Source organism: Papio anubis, chromosome 17, assembly GCF_008728515.1.
Source record: "Papio anubis isolate 15944 chromosome 17, Panubis1.0, whole genome shotgun sequence".
In the NCBI taxonomy this organism is placed as follows: domain Eukaryota; kingdom Metazoa; phylum Chordata; class Mammalia; order Primates; family Cercopithecidae; genus Papio; species Papio anubis.
The window spans coordinates 68,289,642-68,303,063 of NC_044992.1; the positions used below are offsets into that span (position 1 = coordinate 68,289,642).

Below are 13,422 nucleotides of genomic sequence, written 5' to 3' on the forward strand. Positions count from 1 at the left end.
GGGGTTTCACTGCCCAGAGAAAGGGGGGTGCCTTTTCCTAATCTGCACAAGGACACCCTATGGCAGGCGGCGGCCCTGCCCCTTTTACCAAGGGATGGGTGTGGAGGAAGACTGGCCTAAATGTTTGTGCTGGGAGCAATGTCTTGTTATCTTTATGAGGCTCAGCTACACCATCTGACCAGCACAGGACAACTCCTGCAGCACAAACACCTGAGGTGGGGCGAGGCGGCTGCCGAACCCAGGGAGCCGTATGTTTGTTGTTTGTTCTGCTCTGGTGCCCTGTGCTCCTCAGCCCAGCTGGGCACTGCATGTTGGCCGCATCTCACTCTTCTGGTTTCTGGAGTTCCTGCCCTCCACACCACACCACGGGCTCAGTGCCTTCAGAGAACGTAAACCACATTGCAGCATCAGACCTCTCAGCCCCTCCCTGCAGCTGGGTCGGCTGTACGCACGTTACAGGCTCTGCAACTGCAGGACCTCAGCATAGCCCTGGGCCACTGGCATCCCCAACGCTGCCTGGAGGGGTGGTCTCCACATTCGCTCCCATACTTTTGCTACCATATTCCTTCTGCTTCACCCTTCCCTCCTCTCCTCACCGTGCGTCTTCCATCCTGCAGAGGTTTCTGTCTAGAGCAGCATCTAGCAGTTGAAATACTGAAGCCCCACTTCCCAGCCTCCCTTGTCCTCTGGGAAAGTTGCGTCTACAGTTGGTTCCCCTGTCTGAGAAGCAGCAGCCTATGATGTGTGCTTTGTGCCTCCTGTAAGAAGGAAGAGGGTCAGGTGCAGTGGCTCATGCCTGTAATCCTGGCACTTTAGAAGGCCAAGATAGGAAGATCACTTGAGCCCAGGAGTTTGAGACCAGCCTGGGCGACATAGTCAGACCCTGTCTCTATAAAACAATTAGCCAGGCGTGGTGGTGAGCACCTGTAGTCCCAGCTACCTGGGAGGCTGAGACGGGAGGATCACTTAAGCCCAGGAGGTCAAGGCCACAGTGAGCTCTGTGACTGCACCACTGCATTCCAGCTTGGGCGACAGACGGAGGCCGTCTCAAGAAAAGAAGAAAGAGGAATTCCTGTGAACAGAAAGGGTGTGCTGAGCTCTGTGATGCAAGCACAATCCACATGTCCCTGAGTGAACACAGATCATGTCACGTGGTTCAGACAGCTGTGGTGACTGGGTATTTTTAGCAGGGTGGATGGATGGCTTTGTCCTCTGCTGCAGAGTACGAGGCATCAAAATGAAAGAGAGGTCAAATTTTAATGGGTTCAAAAGGGTTTTTTTTTTTTAAACAAAGCAAACTGAAAAAACACACAGTAATTGAGATCATCTACTCAAAGTTTATTGGACTGAACAAAGGCTGAATACAGAGATCCAAGCCATCAGGAGTACATGAGGTGTGGTGCCTATAAGCCATGGTGGGAAATTTTCCAGACAAACCTAGATAGCTCTACTGGGAGGGAGTCAATGACCTATTGTATCAATTAGATCCCAGCCTGGACAAGGGCATGACTATTGCTGTTTGGGGACACAGAAGTACATCCATTCACCCCGTGGCTCTGTGTTGAAGGCAATGACTATGTGGCTGTTGCCATGTGGCCTGTTCTCCCCTAAGCCCTGAACCAAAGGTTTCAGGCTGAGATGGAGAAAGCCACTGGGAATGCATGCCATAGGGGCTGATGCTGGACATTCCCCAGCCTTCCATTAAATGAAAACATTTTCTATAAACTTACTGCTTTAAAAAAATGTTTTAACCAACAAACCTAAGAACTGCAAATGAGTTTGGTATAGTATAAATACTGTCAAATATAAAATTCCAAGAAACGAATCTGAGACTGATCTGATGATCTGAAGTTCCAACTAATCTATCAACCTTTCTAAGAAAAGGCATAGTCAAGAAATCTTTTTAAAGCAACATTATTGCTTCTGCTATAGCAGAGTGGAGATTTGGCTGAGCTGGTAAGAACGTCAGTGAAAAGGTGTCTTAGCAATAAATGGGCTGAATCCAAGATTTCTCTAGATGAAAAGTAAGGGGAATGGTCAAGTCAATTCCTGGTACTGGTTCTTTGCTGCCTTCTAATCAATATGGCATCTCACCCCCGACAACCAAGCTAGCCAGAGAGAGAGGTGGGGTTCCCAGGGAAAGGGGTCGGCTGACCACTCTGACCGAGCTGGTGAGCACAGGTGAGCTCTACCTCATTTGTCTCTCATTCCTCAAAGTCTTTTGTGGTTTGGCTTCAGTGAGGACAAAATGGGGGCACTGGAGTGAAAGTGAACTCTGCTTTTTAAATGTTTGTTTTATCTAAGGTGTGCAGGGTGTGTGGATAGCAAGTTTGAGTGGTAAGAAAAATCCCAGTCCAGGGTCTGAGCTCAAACTCTTAAAACGCTTCAGCTTAACAAAGTGACCCACAGAAATGGACATGAACATCTCGCTACAGGGCAGGGCCAAAGGTGTTCCCAGGATCCTGCTAGCCAAGGGACAAGTCCTGATTGAGGGTCTAGAGCTCAGCAGATTTACGAAGGCAGCATGCACCCTGGGAGCCTGCCAGACTCCTCCCTGGGGTTTCCATTTTATCTCTCAAGCTTTTAAGATGCCAAAAGGAAAAGCCTTTAGGAGGACGCTAAGGATAACTTCGTTATTCTTCAGTTCTGTAAAGAGAAATGGGGAGAAAAAGATAATTTATTTTACTCATTCCATCCTGCACCACGGGCGAGGAAAGGGGGAAATGGGGACGAGGAAGGAGAATGTTTGGAATTGCAGAAGCTGCGCTAGACTCTGGTGTCTCAAACCACTGCTGATTTGCTTCTCATCACTTGCGGCAAGACGGTCTGTGCCGCAAAGCTGGCCAGAGCTCGCAGAGCTCCCCTTGATCCCGCACAGAACCTTGCAGCCCACAGACCTGTTCAGCCTCTGCAGGGTACTTAAGGAAGGAACTGGAGCAGTTGAGTTGCCAAGGGCCTTTCTGATCTTGGGTTGTGTGGCTGTGCTGACAATATTTCTATCACCCTAGATAATTTCCCATTCCCGCTGGCTGAGTTTTGTCCCCTCGGGGGATATTGGCACCCTAGGATGCACGCTTCCAGATGGAGCCAACAGTGTGCCCATCTTTTATGAACCAAGACACATCGCCAGCCCTGAGACCACTGAGAAAGCAGCAGGTCTGAGCTTGTCCCTCTGGCGCCCTCTCCTGGTGGTCACAGCACGCATTTCCAGCCTGAGCTGGAAATTCACACTGTCCGGTCTATTGTTTCTGTCGTTTCTTGCATACATCAGACAGAAGAACCAGAACTACCCCACAGCTGTGGTTCCTTGGCCGCCTCCTCTCCTTCCCTGTTTTATCACACTATCACCTTCCTCTAGAGTTACGTCCATTTCCAGAGGAGTCAAAATAGCCCTGCAGACCTCAAATGGAGGGGTGGGTCCTGATCTATCAGAGTCAGTCTAGTCTACAGCCTGGGTTCCTTTTCCCTCTGAGACCAGAAGGTGGGAAGAAGTGATGGAGAGGAGCTGACAGCCGTGCCTTTTCTCTCTCCTGCCAAGCTGCGAAGCCAGCCAAGCCCTGCCAGCTTCCCTAGCTCTGGGGGAGGAGGAGGAGGAGGCCTCTTGCTCAGGGGAGCTGTCACCAGCCTGCAAGCCCACTGTCCTAGCCACACTGTGAAACTGGAGGTGGCACCTCCCACATCAGCTTCAGCAGAACCCAGGGACGCCACCAGAGGCATGAAGTGTGTGAACCTCCGGCCCGAGGGGAGAGCTGAGGAGGCCAGCAGACACGGCAAGAGGGATCTTAAGCAGCAGCCGCCTCTGGATTTACAGACCTGACTGCTTTCTGGCCCCAGGCGGAAGGAATTTGATCTGTGAGTAGTTCAAGGATGAGACTGCCCACTTCAGCATGTGGTGGAACTAATTTGGGACCTCCTGCTTCCAGTCCCACTTCCTAATTGTCATGAAAGCCTGTGAATTGAGGCTCCTGGGGAGTGTTGGAACCGGCAACCACTAAAGCTTCAGGTTCTAGATGCGATCTGTTGGCTGAGTCAGTAAATTTAAAGTCAGGGGCCATGCAGCTTTTAGCTGCAACTCGACTGTGGACCCTGAGAGCTGGGAAAGGCATCAGAGGCACGGAGGGCCTCTGGGAGGGCAGAACCTGGCAGGTGGAGAGACAGCACCCCTGCTGGCTGGCCTGTGGTTTTAGTGCTTTGATAATAACAGGCATGTTATTTTTCATACTGATGATTCTAGGGCGGTTCCCTGGAACTCGGCTGGGACCGGAACTGTCTTCACAGCTGCCAGCGCTCCCCATCCCCATGAGAACCGCCATGCTGAAGATGAAAAGCCAAAGCCAAACTGACCAGCCTCTGCAACCCCAAGCATCACCGTGTGAGGACAGCGTGGTGTGGAGCCGTGGGGACCCCACGCAGTGCTGCGAGGGGTGACCACATGCAGGGGGCAGAGGTGTGGGGGAGCAAGCAGATGCCACCAGCATGCCTGGGAGCCACAGGGAGCATGCGGGCTGGGCAGTGATGGGAATGAACGTGAACTCCAGTCCTGCCCCAAGAAGTCCTCCGGCCCCTCCTTCTCAATTCAGGGCACAGAGTGGTAACTGCAGCGTGCAGAGGAGTGAAGGAGTCTTCCCTCGTCCCAGGAGCAGCACCTCAGGCACAGTCTCGATCCCATGGAACAGCCAAGTGTGGGCTGGTGGTCTAGAGACCTCCGAAGATCCAGTGGGGAGGGATGGGCAGCACAGGGTCTACTCTCTGAAAATAAGGGGAAGGGATTTTCCCTCCCCACTGCCAAGGTCCCAGCTCTGGACGTGGGTGGTAGTGGCAGTTTCACCCCTAGCCTGAGACCTGGTCTTTCTTGTTCTAAGAGGCCCTCCAGATCCATCTGCCTGAGCAGCCTCTGTCCCCAGGGACTTTCAAGGGCTGGCAGTTGTGTCCAGCCCCCTCTAGCCTCTCTCCAAGGACTGCAACCTTTTTCTGCAAAGAGCCAGATACTATTTCGATTTGGGGGAGTGTGTGGTCTCTGCTGCAGTGACTCACCTCGGCCACTGTGGTACAAAGGGGCACAGACCACAGGAAAATGGGTGTTGTTGTTCCTGCCACGCTGGGTTGACACAGGCAGGTGGGGGATCAGATGTGGCCTGGCTGTCGTCTGCTAATCCTTGCCCTGATCATAAGAACCTGCCTGTCTCACAGCTTGGGAGCATGGACCGCTGTCAGGATATCTGCTGTGCACTGTGCAGAAGCTGCCCCACCTTCTCAGGGTGAGACCCAAGGCTGCAGGGTGACGACATCCACATTCCCGAAGCCTGAGGTCCTAGGGTGACAGTTCTCCCAGCCTTGCAATGGGGCACTAGCACCCCAACCCACTGGCCCATTAGGCCGCCTCTAGGAACTCAGGGACTTAACTCCCCTCCAGGAACCTCTGTCCCCACACGGGGCCTTTTCTGCCAGTGACTCCTCGTGCTTGAGAAGAATGAGAAGGGCTCAGGTGGGAAATGTATTAATCGGTTATGAAGGCGATGGAGGAGGGGAGGTTGAGGCCGCGTCAGTTGTGTTGGGGGCACGTTAGCACGCAGTAGGAGGGGAGCGCCACTAGTCTAAGAAATCAGTGTCCTTACCAAAAGGATTTGCAAGAATATTTGTGGCTCAGGACCTAAGGAACTTGCTACAGGGAAGTGAGGTCAGAGGTCAGCTCAATCCTGAAATATAAATGCAGCAAACCTGGTCATGCCAAGAGGCAGCATCCTCAGCACCTGAGGACTTGGGGCTCCTGCCAGGGCTCTTCCTCCTGGCTGTACTTACACTGCCCGCCCCCTACCCAGCCAGGGTGAAGAGCCTTCCTGCTGAGGGTCGAGAGAGCTGATGCCAGCACCGGGAGGGGAGACAGGGCCTGTCACCAGCAGAGCAGCTCTGAGGTTAGAGGGCTGCCTGGTGGGTGGCCTCGCACGCAGTCATGAAAGGGTGGTTGAGTTCTGATTCCAAAATCATAAACCTCCCCTTCCGCTCAGACCCTAGACTGCTGGCTTCTGCTGACAAGTAGGGGGTGACTCCCATGAGCTGCTCTGGGTCACCAGGCTTGGAAAGTGGCACAGCTACCACCTAGGACTCCAGGCCACGCTGCAGAAGGGCAGCAATGTGGGTGAGCACCAGGAGCCTGCTGGGCCTGGTGCAAACAACTGTCCCTCTGCAAATGCCTGTCCGTCTGCCGAGGCCTCCCCAGCTGTCCCACCGCACCCAGTGCACCCCTTCCCCACCTGGCAGGATGGAGTGGAGGGAAAATGTGGAGGGGAGCCCAGTGGGTGTGCAGGGGGTGTCCAGATGGGAAGGGGGAGCCAGTTCCAACAACGAGAAGCCACAGCTGCACCGCCCGGAGCGACAAGGCGCTGCTGCAGGCGCCAGCCTGGGAGGCCGCTGAATGATGGGCACCAAGAACCCGCTGTGTCCCGAAGGAGAAATCAAGAAATCAGCTCTGCCGGGGACTCTGTGTGTGAGTGGCAGCCAGGTCTGCTCCAGGCTCTTTCCTGGTGTCTGATTTCTTTAGATGGGAGCAGTGGGGTGTGGAGGGGGTGGGGGGTTCAGTAAATGGGCTCTGTGTCTCCCATCACCAGTGACCTTCTCCTGGTCAGTGCCAGGCAGGGGTTCCGGGGCGCACGAGCCTGGCTGACCAGGGCAGGAAAGAACTAAACTGGGAAGGTGGGGCAGTGGTTGGGCAGAGTTTGTAGGAGCCCCACCTCCTTTCTGCGCCCTTCTGCCAAGAGGCAGAACATGAAGGGCTCAGAGGGGCACCCCCCTCCCCTAAGAGCCCGCCAGGCACCAGCAAAGGGGCTGCAGCCTACCTCTGCTCCTCCTCCAGCTCCTCTTTGGTCATCATTTTCTTGTACTGGTTTCCCCTCAGCTTCCCGGGGCTGTATTTGAAGGAGAAGCCTTCTCCTGCAGAGAGGGGACCCGGTCAGTGCCAGGGAGTGCTGTAGAGGCTGGGCCCCCAAAAACCCTGGCCCCCTTTCCCTAGGTTTAAAAAGGAAGACCTCAGGCAGAGGCCGCATCCGGCTGTCAGAGACATCTTCTCACCCCAGCGCCTATACCCCCTCTTGTTCCATAGCTTTCCCTTAAATCCTACAACGAGACAGCCAGAGAGAAAGCGGTCCCGCTCCTGGTCCACGGCTGTCTCCAGACACCGCGTCCCTCCCGGCATCTGCAGTGCTCTGTCTGCCCTGGCCCTGCCCAGCGGGTCCTCTCGGCTACTGAGCTCACAGGCAACAGCTCCGGCAAGCAGAGCACAGCTCATCTCGGAACACACACCGCGCTTGCCTGGGTGTGGGGAGGCTTGTGTCGTCCCCCCAACCCCTGTGGCTATTGGAAATCAGAAAACACGCATTCAGGCAGCCCACAGTGGCCAGGCCAGGGATGCGGGATTTGCCACGGCGGGTTTGACTTGTGTACTGCTGAAGAGGCAGAGCCTGATTTGCCAGTCCCCGAGGGCAGACACCCCATCGCTGCCTGCAAAAAAGAGGCAGATCTTGAGGCCTGAAGAGGGCACATGGACAGGTAGGTGGTGGGCACAGAGGAAGCCGGGACCTGTGGCCTGGAGTGGACACAGGCTCCGGGCGCATGAGCCATGGTGAGGAGAGAAAAGCTGACCTCCCAGAGGGAAAAGCCTCATGGGGGAGCAACCTCTTCGTTCCTGAATCCACAAGTATCGGGCAGAGCTGGCTGGCCTCTTATCGACCTCCACTAACTAAAGGACCCAGTGAGGGAGGTGTAGAGAGCTCCTCAGCTGCTATTCTGGAAGTGCTGCCTCTCTGTCCCTCCACATCCTGTCCAACAGCCCGAAAAGCCAGGCCCCTCCCCTCTAGCTTGCAGCCCTCATGCTACCAGATAGGCTGATGCAGACCGATGGGGAGATGAAGGGCTCTCAGGGTGAGAGGAAGAAGGTTCTAGATGTGAATTCAGAACCCAAACATCTGGCTGGGTGCACTGGCTCACGCCTGTAATCCCAGCACTTTGGGAGGCCGAGGCAGGTGGATCACCTGAGGCCAGGAATTCAAGACCAGCCTGGGCAACATGGTGAAACCCTGTCTCTTTTAAAAATACAAAAATTAGCTGGGCGTGGTGGTGCATGCCTGTAATCCCAGCCACTCAGGAGGCTGAGACAGGAGAACAGCTTGAACCTCGGAGGCGGAGGTTGCAGTGAGCCAAGATCGTGCCATTGCACTCCAGCCTGGGCAACAGAGTGAGACTCCAGTATCCCCCCAACACCCCTCCCAAAAAGAAAACATACAAAATCCTGCCAGCCTGGCCCCAGTCTTAGGTTTCAATTTATGGGGCAAGTCTGATTAGTTTTGTTTTCTGAGCCAGACAGAACAAACGGCTTGAAAAGGATTTCACTCAATCCCAGGCAGTGCACCAGGCAGCACATCCAATTTTCCTAGGCCAGGAGGGTTCAATGTGACAGCCTCCGAGGGACGGGGGAGGTTTCTTCCTCCAGTCTCCTGTGAATCCACGAGTCGCTCAGGGAAGTCATTTTAGCGACACTAATCAATTAGCCTCTGAGGCTGCCTCATACTGCAGAGGGGCTGGGGGCTGCTCACACAGTCTTCCAACAGCTGGAGCCATAAACCTTTCCTTTCCCTGCCTAGCTAGAGATGGCAGGAGGCTAAGGTGGCAGGAGGCACTGGGGGTGGGGGATGTGCAGGCGCAGCGGCGCAGATAAGGAGGGAGGCTGGTGACAGCCCTGGGGGGCTGGGCCCTCTGGCAGCTACACCAGGGAGAGGGGTCTGCGAGCCTCCCTCCCGTGTCCCCAAGTCACTAACAGGATCCCTGCATCCCTTCAGCTGTCTCGGGCCACGTGGCAGGGACAGATGCCAGGGCCACGGCTGCAGTGAGTCCCCCGTCCCCAAAAGCAGGGAGCAAGGGTCCTTCCTGGTAAGGGACTAATGTCCCCACCTGCAGTCCACCGCCTGCACCCAAGCTTCAGTCTCCCCTCCTGCTCCAGGCTGTGCTGATGAAACCAAGGCACGGCCTCAGGGGAAGCTCTGCACCCCAGCCCAGCCTGCCCGCAGGAGCCGGTTCCTGCATTCCTGAAACTCTCTTTCCACTGCTCCTGCCAGCAGCCGACTTAAGGTCACAGCAACAGTCTTGCTTTTTTAAAATGATGAAATATTTCAAACATACAAAAATGCAGAAAGCACTAATCCTCCCTGTGCTTGCCATACAGAGGCAACAAACGCTGACATCTTGCATGTCTGCCTCCGCTTTCTTTTCCAGAGAAATCAGCGGACGGACCCAGCAGAAGCCACTCCGCGTTTTGTTCTGTCTCTGTCCTGGCCGGGTCAGATCTGGCCGTGTCTCCCCTGTTCTCGGCCACTCCCTTTCTCCTCTCAGTCTCATGGCTGGGGCCTGTGGCCAGTCAGCCAGAGCTGCTCAGAAAGCAGGCGTGTCCCCTCCCGGGGCCTTCATTACGAAGAAGGCACGGGGGAGGCCGTGTGAGTGGTTTTCGTCTCAGTAAAATAGGTCAGAGATGTTTGGAGAGAATCGTGAAATGTACAGTGTGGTCACAAGAGGGGAGTTAGGAGGCAGCGCGGGACAGAGCCGGGCAGGGCACGTAGTGTGTTCTCAAGAGGGGCCCCTGGGATGGGAAAGCCAAACCCCAAAGTCCAAGGGAGTGTGAGGGGGCCCCAAAGTCCAGGCAGGCCAGGGCAGGACATCCATGGTGCAACTCCACCTCTCAGTGCCCCACTCAGGCCACTGTCCCACCCCATCCCTCCCCCTGGCACTTGAACCCCAGCTCCTGGGATCCCCAGCAGGGCACAGGCCACCCCCGACACGGTCAGGCCCCCTCATGAGCACAGAGGTCCCACTCACCGTCGTCCTCCTCAGGCCCTGCCGATGATGGTCCCGTCTCACCATCCAAGTCCTGCTCCTCTTTCTGCAAGACAAGGACAGGGTCAGTGCCCTTGGCACAGACTGGGTGATGGGAAGTGGTGGGGGAGGGGGCAGAAGGTAGGGGAGACAGACGAGGGCCTCGAAGGTCCAGCCTGTCCATGCCCTGCAGCAGTGCCTGCCCTGTGGTCATGGTCAACCAGCAGGTGGAGGCTGTGCACAAATGATGGACCAAGGTGACTCGGCTCACAAATGCTGAGCTGAGGCGTGTTCTTGACTGTGACCCCAAGCCCTCGGCCTTGGCCTTTCCCAGGTGGGTGCCTTTTGAGGCATCTGTGTGCCATTTGGAGAAGTGGGCCCGGGACTCCCACTGTGTCGCTGCGGTGAGTAGACAAAGGGTGCAAGAGAAAAGCTGGCTGGGGTATCTGGGACCAGGGCCAGGCATCATGGCCATCGCAGCCTCTGCCTTTGCTTCCTTCTATGTTGTTTTCCATCCCCAACTCTCTCAGTGTCCATGTTCCAAAACTGGAGCCCCACCTCTTCAGCCAGTTCTCTCCCACACAGAGACACAATAAACAGATGATCGGAGGAATGGCCCGGGATGGCCTTGGTGGAAGGAAGAAGTGACTTCAGCATGCAGGAATGTCAGAGGATGAGAGCGACGTGCCGTGCCCATGGGCTCTGTGGGATTGAAGGTCGTGGGGAGGGGACACGGGGCCCCAGGAACTTCAACTTGGAAGCCCAGTGGGTAGATGTGGAAATGAATGAATGGGTAGCCCCAGCTGATCCATGGAGCCCAGCCAGCGCTGGCAGCTCACGGGGAGGCTCCTGACAAAACATGGAGCTGTGCTGGGAGGCAAAGGTTTTACAAGCCCCATGGCGGGTCGGAAGTGGCAAACCCAGAGGGACCTTGAGCTCCTCTGAGTGACTTTTTGTTTGTTTTTTGTTTTTTTCTGAGTTTTTTTTTGAGACAGAGTTTTGGCTCTTGTTGCCCAGGCTGGCGTGCAGTGGCGCGATCTCAGCTCACTGCAACCTCTGCCTCCTGGGTTTAAGCGATTCTCCTGCCTCAGCCTCCCAAGTAGCTGGGATTATGGGCGCCCGCCACCCACGCCCTGCTAATTTTTTTGTGTTTTTAGTAGAGATGGCGTGTCGCCATGTTTGCCAGGCTGGTCTCGAACCCCTGACCTCAGGTGATTCACCTGCCTCGGTCTCCCAAAGTGTTGGGATTACAGGAGTGAGCCACTGTGCCACTCTCTTGACTACACAAAATGCCACCTGAGGGGAGCTGCACAGGTGACAGGGTCTCTTCCCCGTTTAGCAGTTTGTACGCAGAGACTCAGTGCTATCTATGGCGAAGTGGTGCTTGGGTGTCCTGACATTTCCCAAATTTTGCACAGCAAAGTATCTTTGTGGCTGAGGTTGGGGTAAGCAGGCCTCTTCAGAGGGCGGGAAGAGGAGCCGCTCCATTTGACACAGCAAACTCACTTCTAGGCATCTGCTCCAGACTGGAGAAATGCTCATCAGGATTTGTGTATAATGACTCTGACAGCGTGCAGTTGAAAAGACAGAATTGGGGGCTAGGCACAGTGGTTCACGCCTGTAATCCCAGAACTTTGGGAGGCCGAGGTGGGTGGATCACCTGAGGTTGGGAGTTCGAGACCAGCCTGGCCAACATGGCAAAACCCTGTTTCTACTGAAAACACAAAAAAATTAGCCAGGTATTGTGGCAGGTGCCTTTAACTCCAGCTACTCGGGAGGTTGAGGCAGGAGAATCACTTAAATCCAGGAGGCAGAGGTTGCAGTGAGCCGAGATCGTGCCACTGCACTCCAGTCTGGGTGACACAGCAAGACTCCATCTTCATAAAAGAAGAAAAAAGGAGGCGTTGATAGGTACTGATGTGAAAAGTGCATCAAGATACACTGAGGGAAAAATGCAAGCAGCAGCCCCACGTGAGCAGCACAGTCATCTTGCTGTAAGTGGCAAAGTGGAAGGGGATGCATGTGCTTGAAAATGCAGAGAAGAAGTTTGTTTTCTGGAAGGGCCCACGAGAAACCGTCAGCAGTGGCTACCTCTCGGGAGAGGAGACTGGGGGGCAGCTTTTCCTTTCCATCTTACACATTTCAGTATAATTTGGACTTTCCATTAATATGCATGAATGACTGAATATATTTTTTAAATGCTAATGGACATTGAGATCTTTGGACAGTGAGATCCAAAGACCCCATTTTTTCTTTATTTTCTTATATATTCTAAAAAAGAGGGAAAAAAAAGAAAAAGTAAGAGGCCAGGTGTGGGGGCTCATGCCTGCAATCTCAGCACTTTGGGAGGCTGAGGTGGGAGGGCGGCTTGAGCCCAGAAGTTCGAGACCAGCCTGGTAACATAGTACACACCTCGCCTCTACTAAAAATTTAAAAATTAGCCGTGCATAGGTGGCACGCACCTGTGATCCCACCTACTCAGGAGGCTGAGGCAGAAGGATCACTTGGGAAAAAAAAAGTAGAAAGAACGACCGTAACATCCTAAATATATATATTTCTGCCCCCAGTTCTTGACACAGTTTTTATTTTGTCTGTTTGTCTTTTGAGACAGGGTCTTGCTCTGTCACCCAGACTGGAGTGCAGTGGTGCAATCACAGCTTACTGCAGTCTCGACCTCCAGGGCTCAAGCGATCCTCCTGCCTCTGCCTCTGGAGTGGGATCACAGGTGCATGCCACCATGCCCAGCCCTGACACTGAGCTCCTAAATCCCTTGAATTTCCTAAGTTACAGGGGTGCTAGGAGCATGTTTTGTTCTAACATTTGGTTTTGATCTCAGTCCCTGGCACAGAGCTCCTAAATCCGCTGGAATTTCCTGGGTGATAGGAGTGTCTTTTGTTCTAATGAGGTGACTCCGGGTGGGCTCCTGGGTGGGCTGATCACCAGACAGATCAAGCTGCAATGAGAAGCTTGGAACTTTCAGCCCCGCCCCCACCCAGCTTCCTCCAGAGACTGGAGAGGAGCTGGAGACTGAGTTAAGAATCAATGACGCCTATGTGATGAGGCCTCCGTCAACATCCCAATAGGGTTCGGAGAGCTTCCAAGCTGCTGAATGCATTCCCGTGCACGGAGAGTGGCATACCCCAGCTCCATGGGGACAGAAGCTGCTGCATCCAGGACCTACTGGACCTCACTCTACTTAGGTACCTCCATCTGGCTGTTCATCTGTAGCCTTTATCATTTCCTTTCTAATAAACCAGTTAACGTAAGTGTTTCCCTGAGCTCTGTGGGACGCCATAGCAAGTACTGAACTTGAGGAGGGGTTCGTGGAACCCCTGAGTTGTAGCCAAGTAGGACCAAAGTGTGAGGAACGAGGGGACCTGATACGTGTGATGGGCCCCTGAAGTGGGGGGCAGTCTGTGGGACTGGGCCCTGACCTGTGGGGTCTGCCCTGATTCCGGGGAGTTAGGGTCAGGGTTGAAGTGGAGGACACACATTTGGCATCTGGGTGGCTGGAGAATGCGCTGCTTGTAGGGGTGAGGCTGCCTGCATATTCGGTATCAGAAGTGA

At 54.5% G+C, this 13,422-nt stretch overlaps 1 protein-coding gene across 3 annotated transcripts in view; it reads right to left on the minus strand.

Annotated features, from left to right (window-relative positions):
- MXRA7 (matrix remodeling associated 7) overlaps positions 1-13,422 on the minus strand; it is a 33,384-nt gene that overhangs the window by 743 nt on the left and 19,219 nt on the right. Inside the window, exons 2-5 of one of the 3 annotated variants that reach the window (XM_003913485.3) lie at positions 9,859-9,922; positions 6,834-6,927; positions 5,616-5,696; positions 1,318-2,646 (exon numbers count right to left, since the gene is read on the minus strand). In XM_003913485.3, coding sequence (XP_003913534.2) covers positions 5,663-5,696; positions 6,834-6,927; positions 9,859-9,922 — 192 coding nt within the window. In that variant the 3' untranslated portion in view covers positions 1,318-2,646; positions 5,616-5,662. Of the gene's footprint in view, positions 1-1,317; positions 2,647-5,615; positions 5,697-6,833; positions 6,928-9,858; positions 9,923-13,422 lie in introns of those variants that run through there. The other 2 variants (XM_009191313.2, XM_003913486.4) reach the window with 2 other exon arrangements.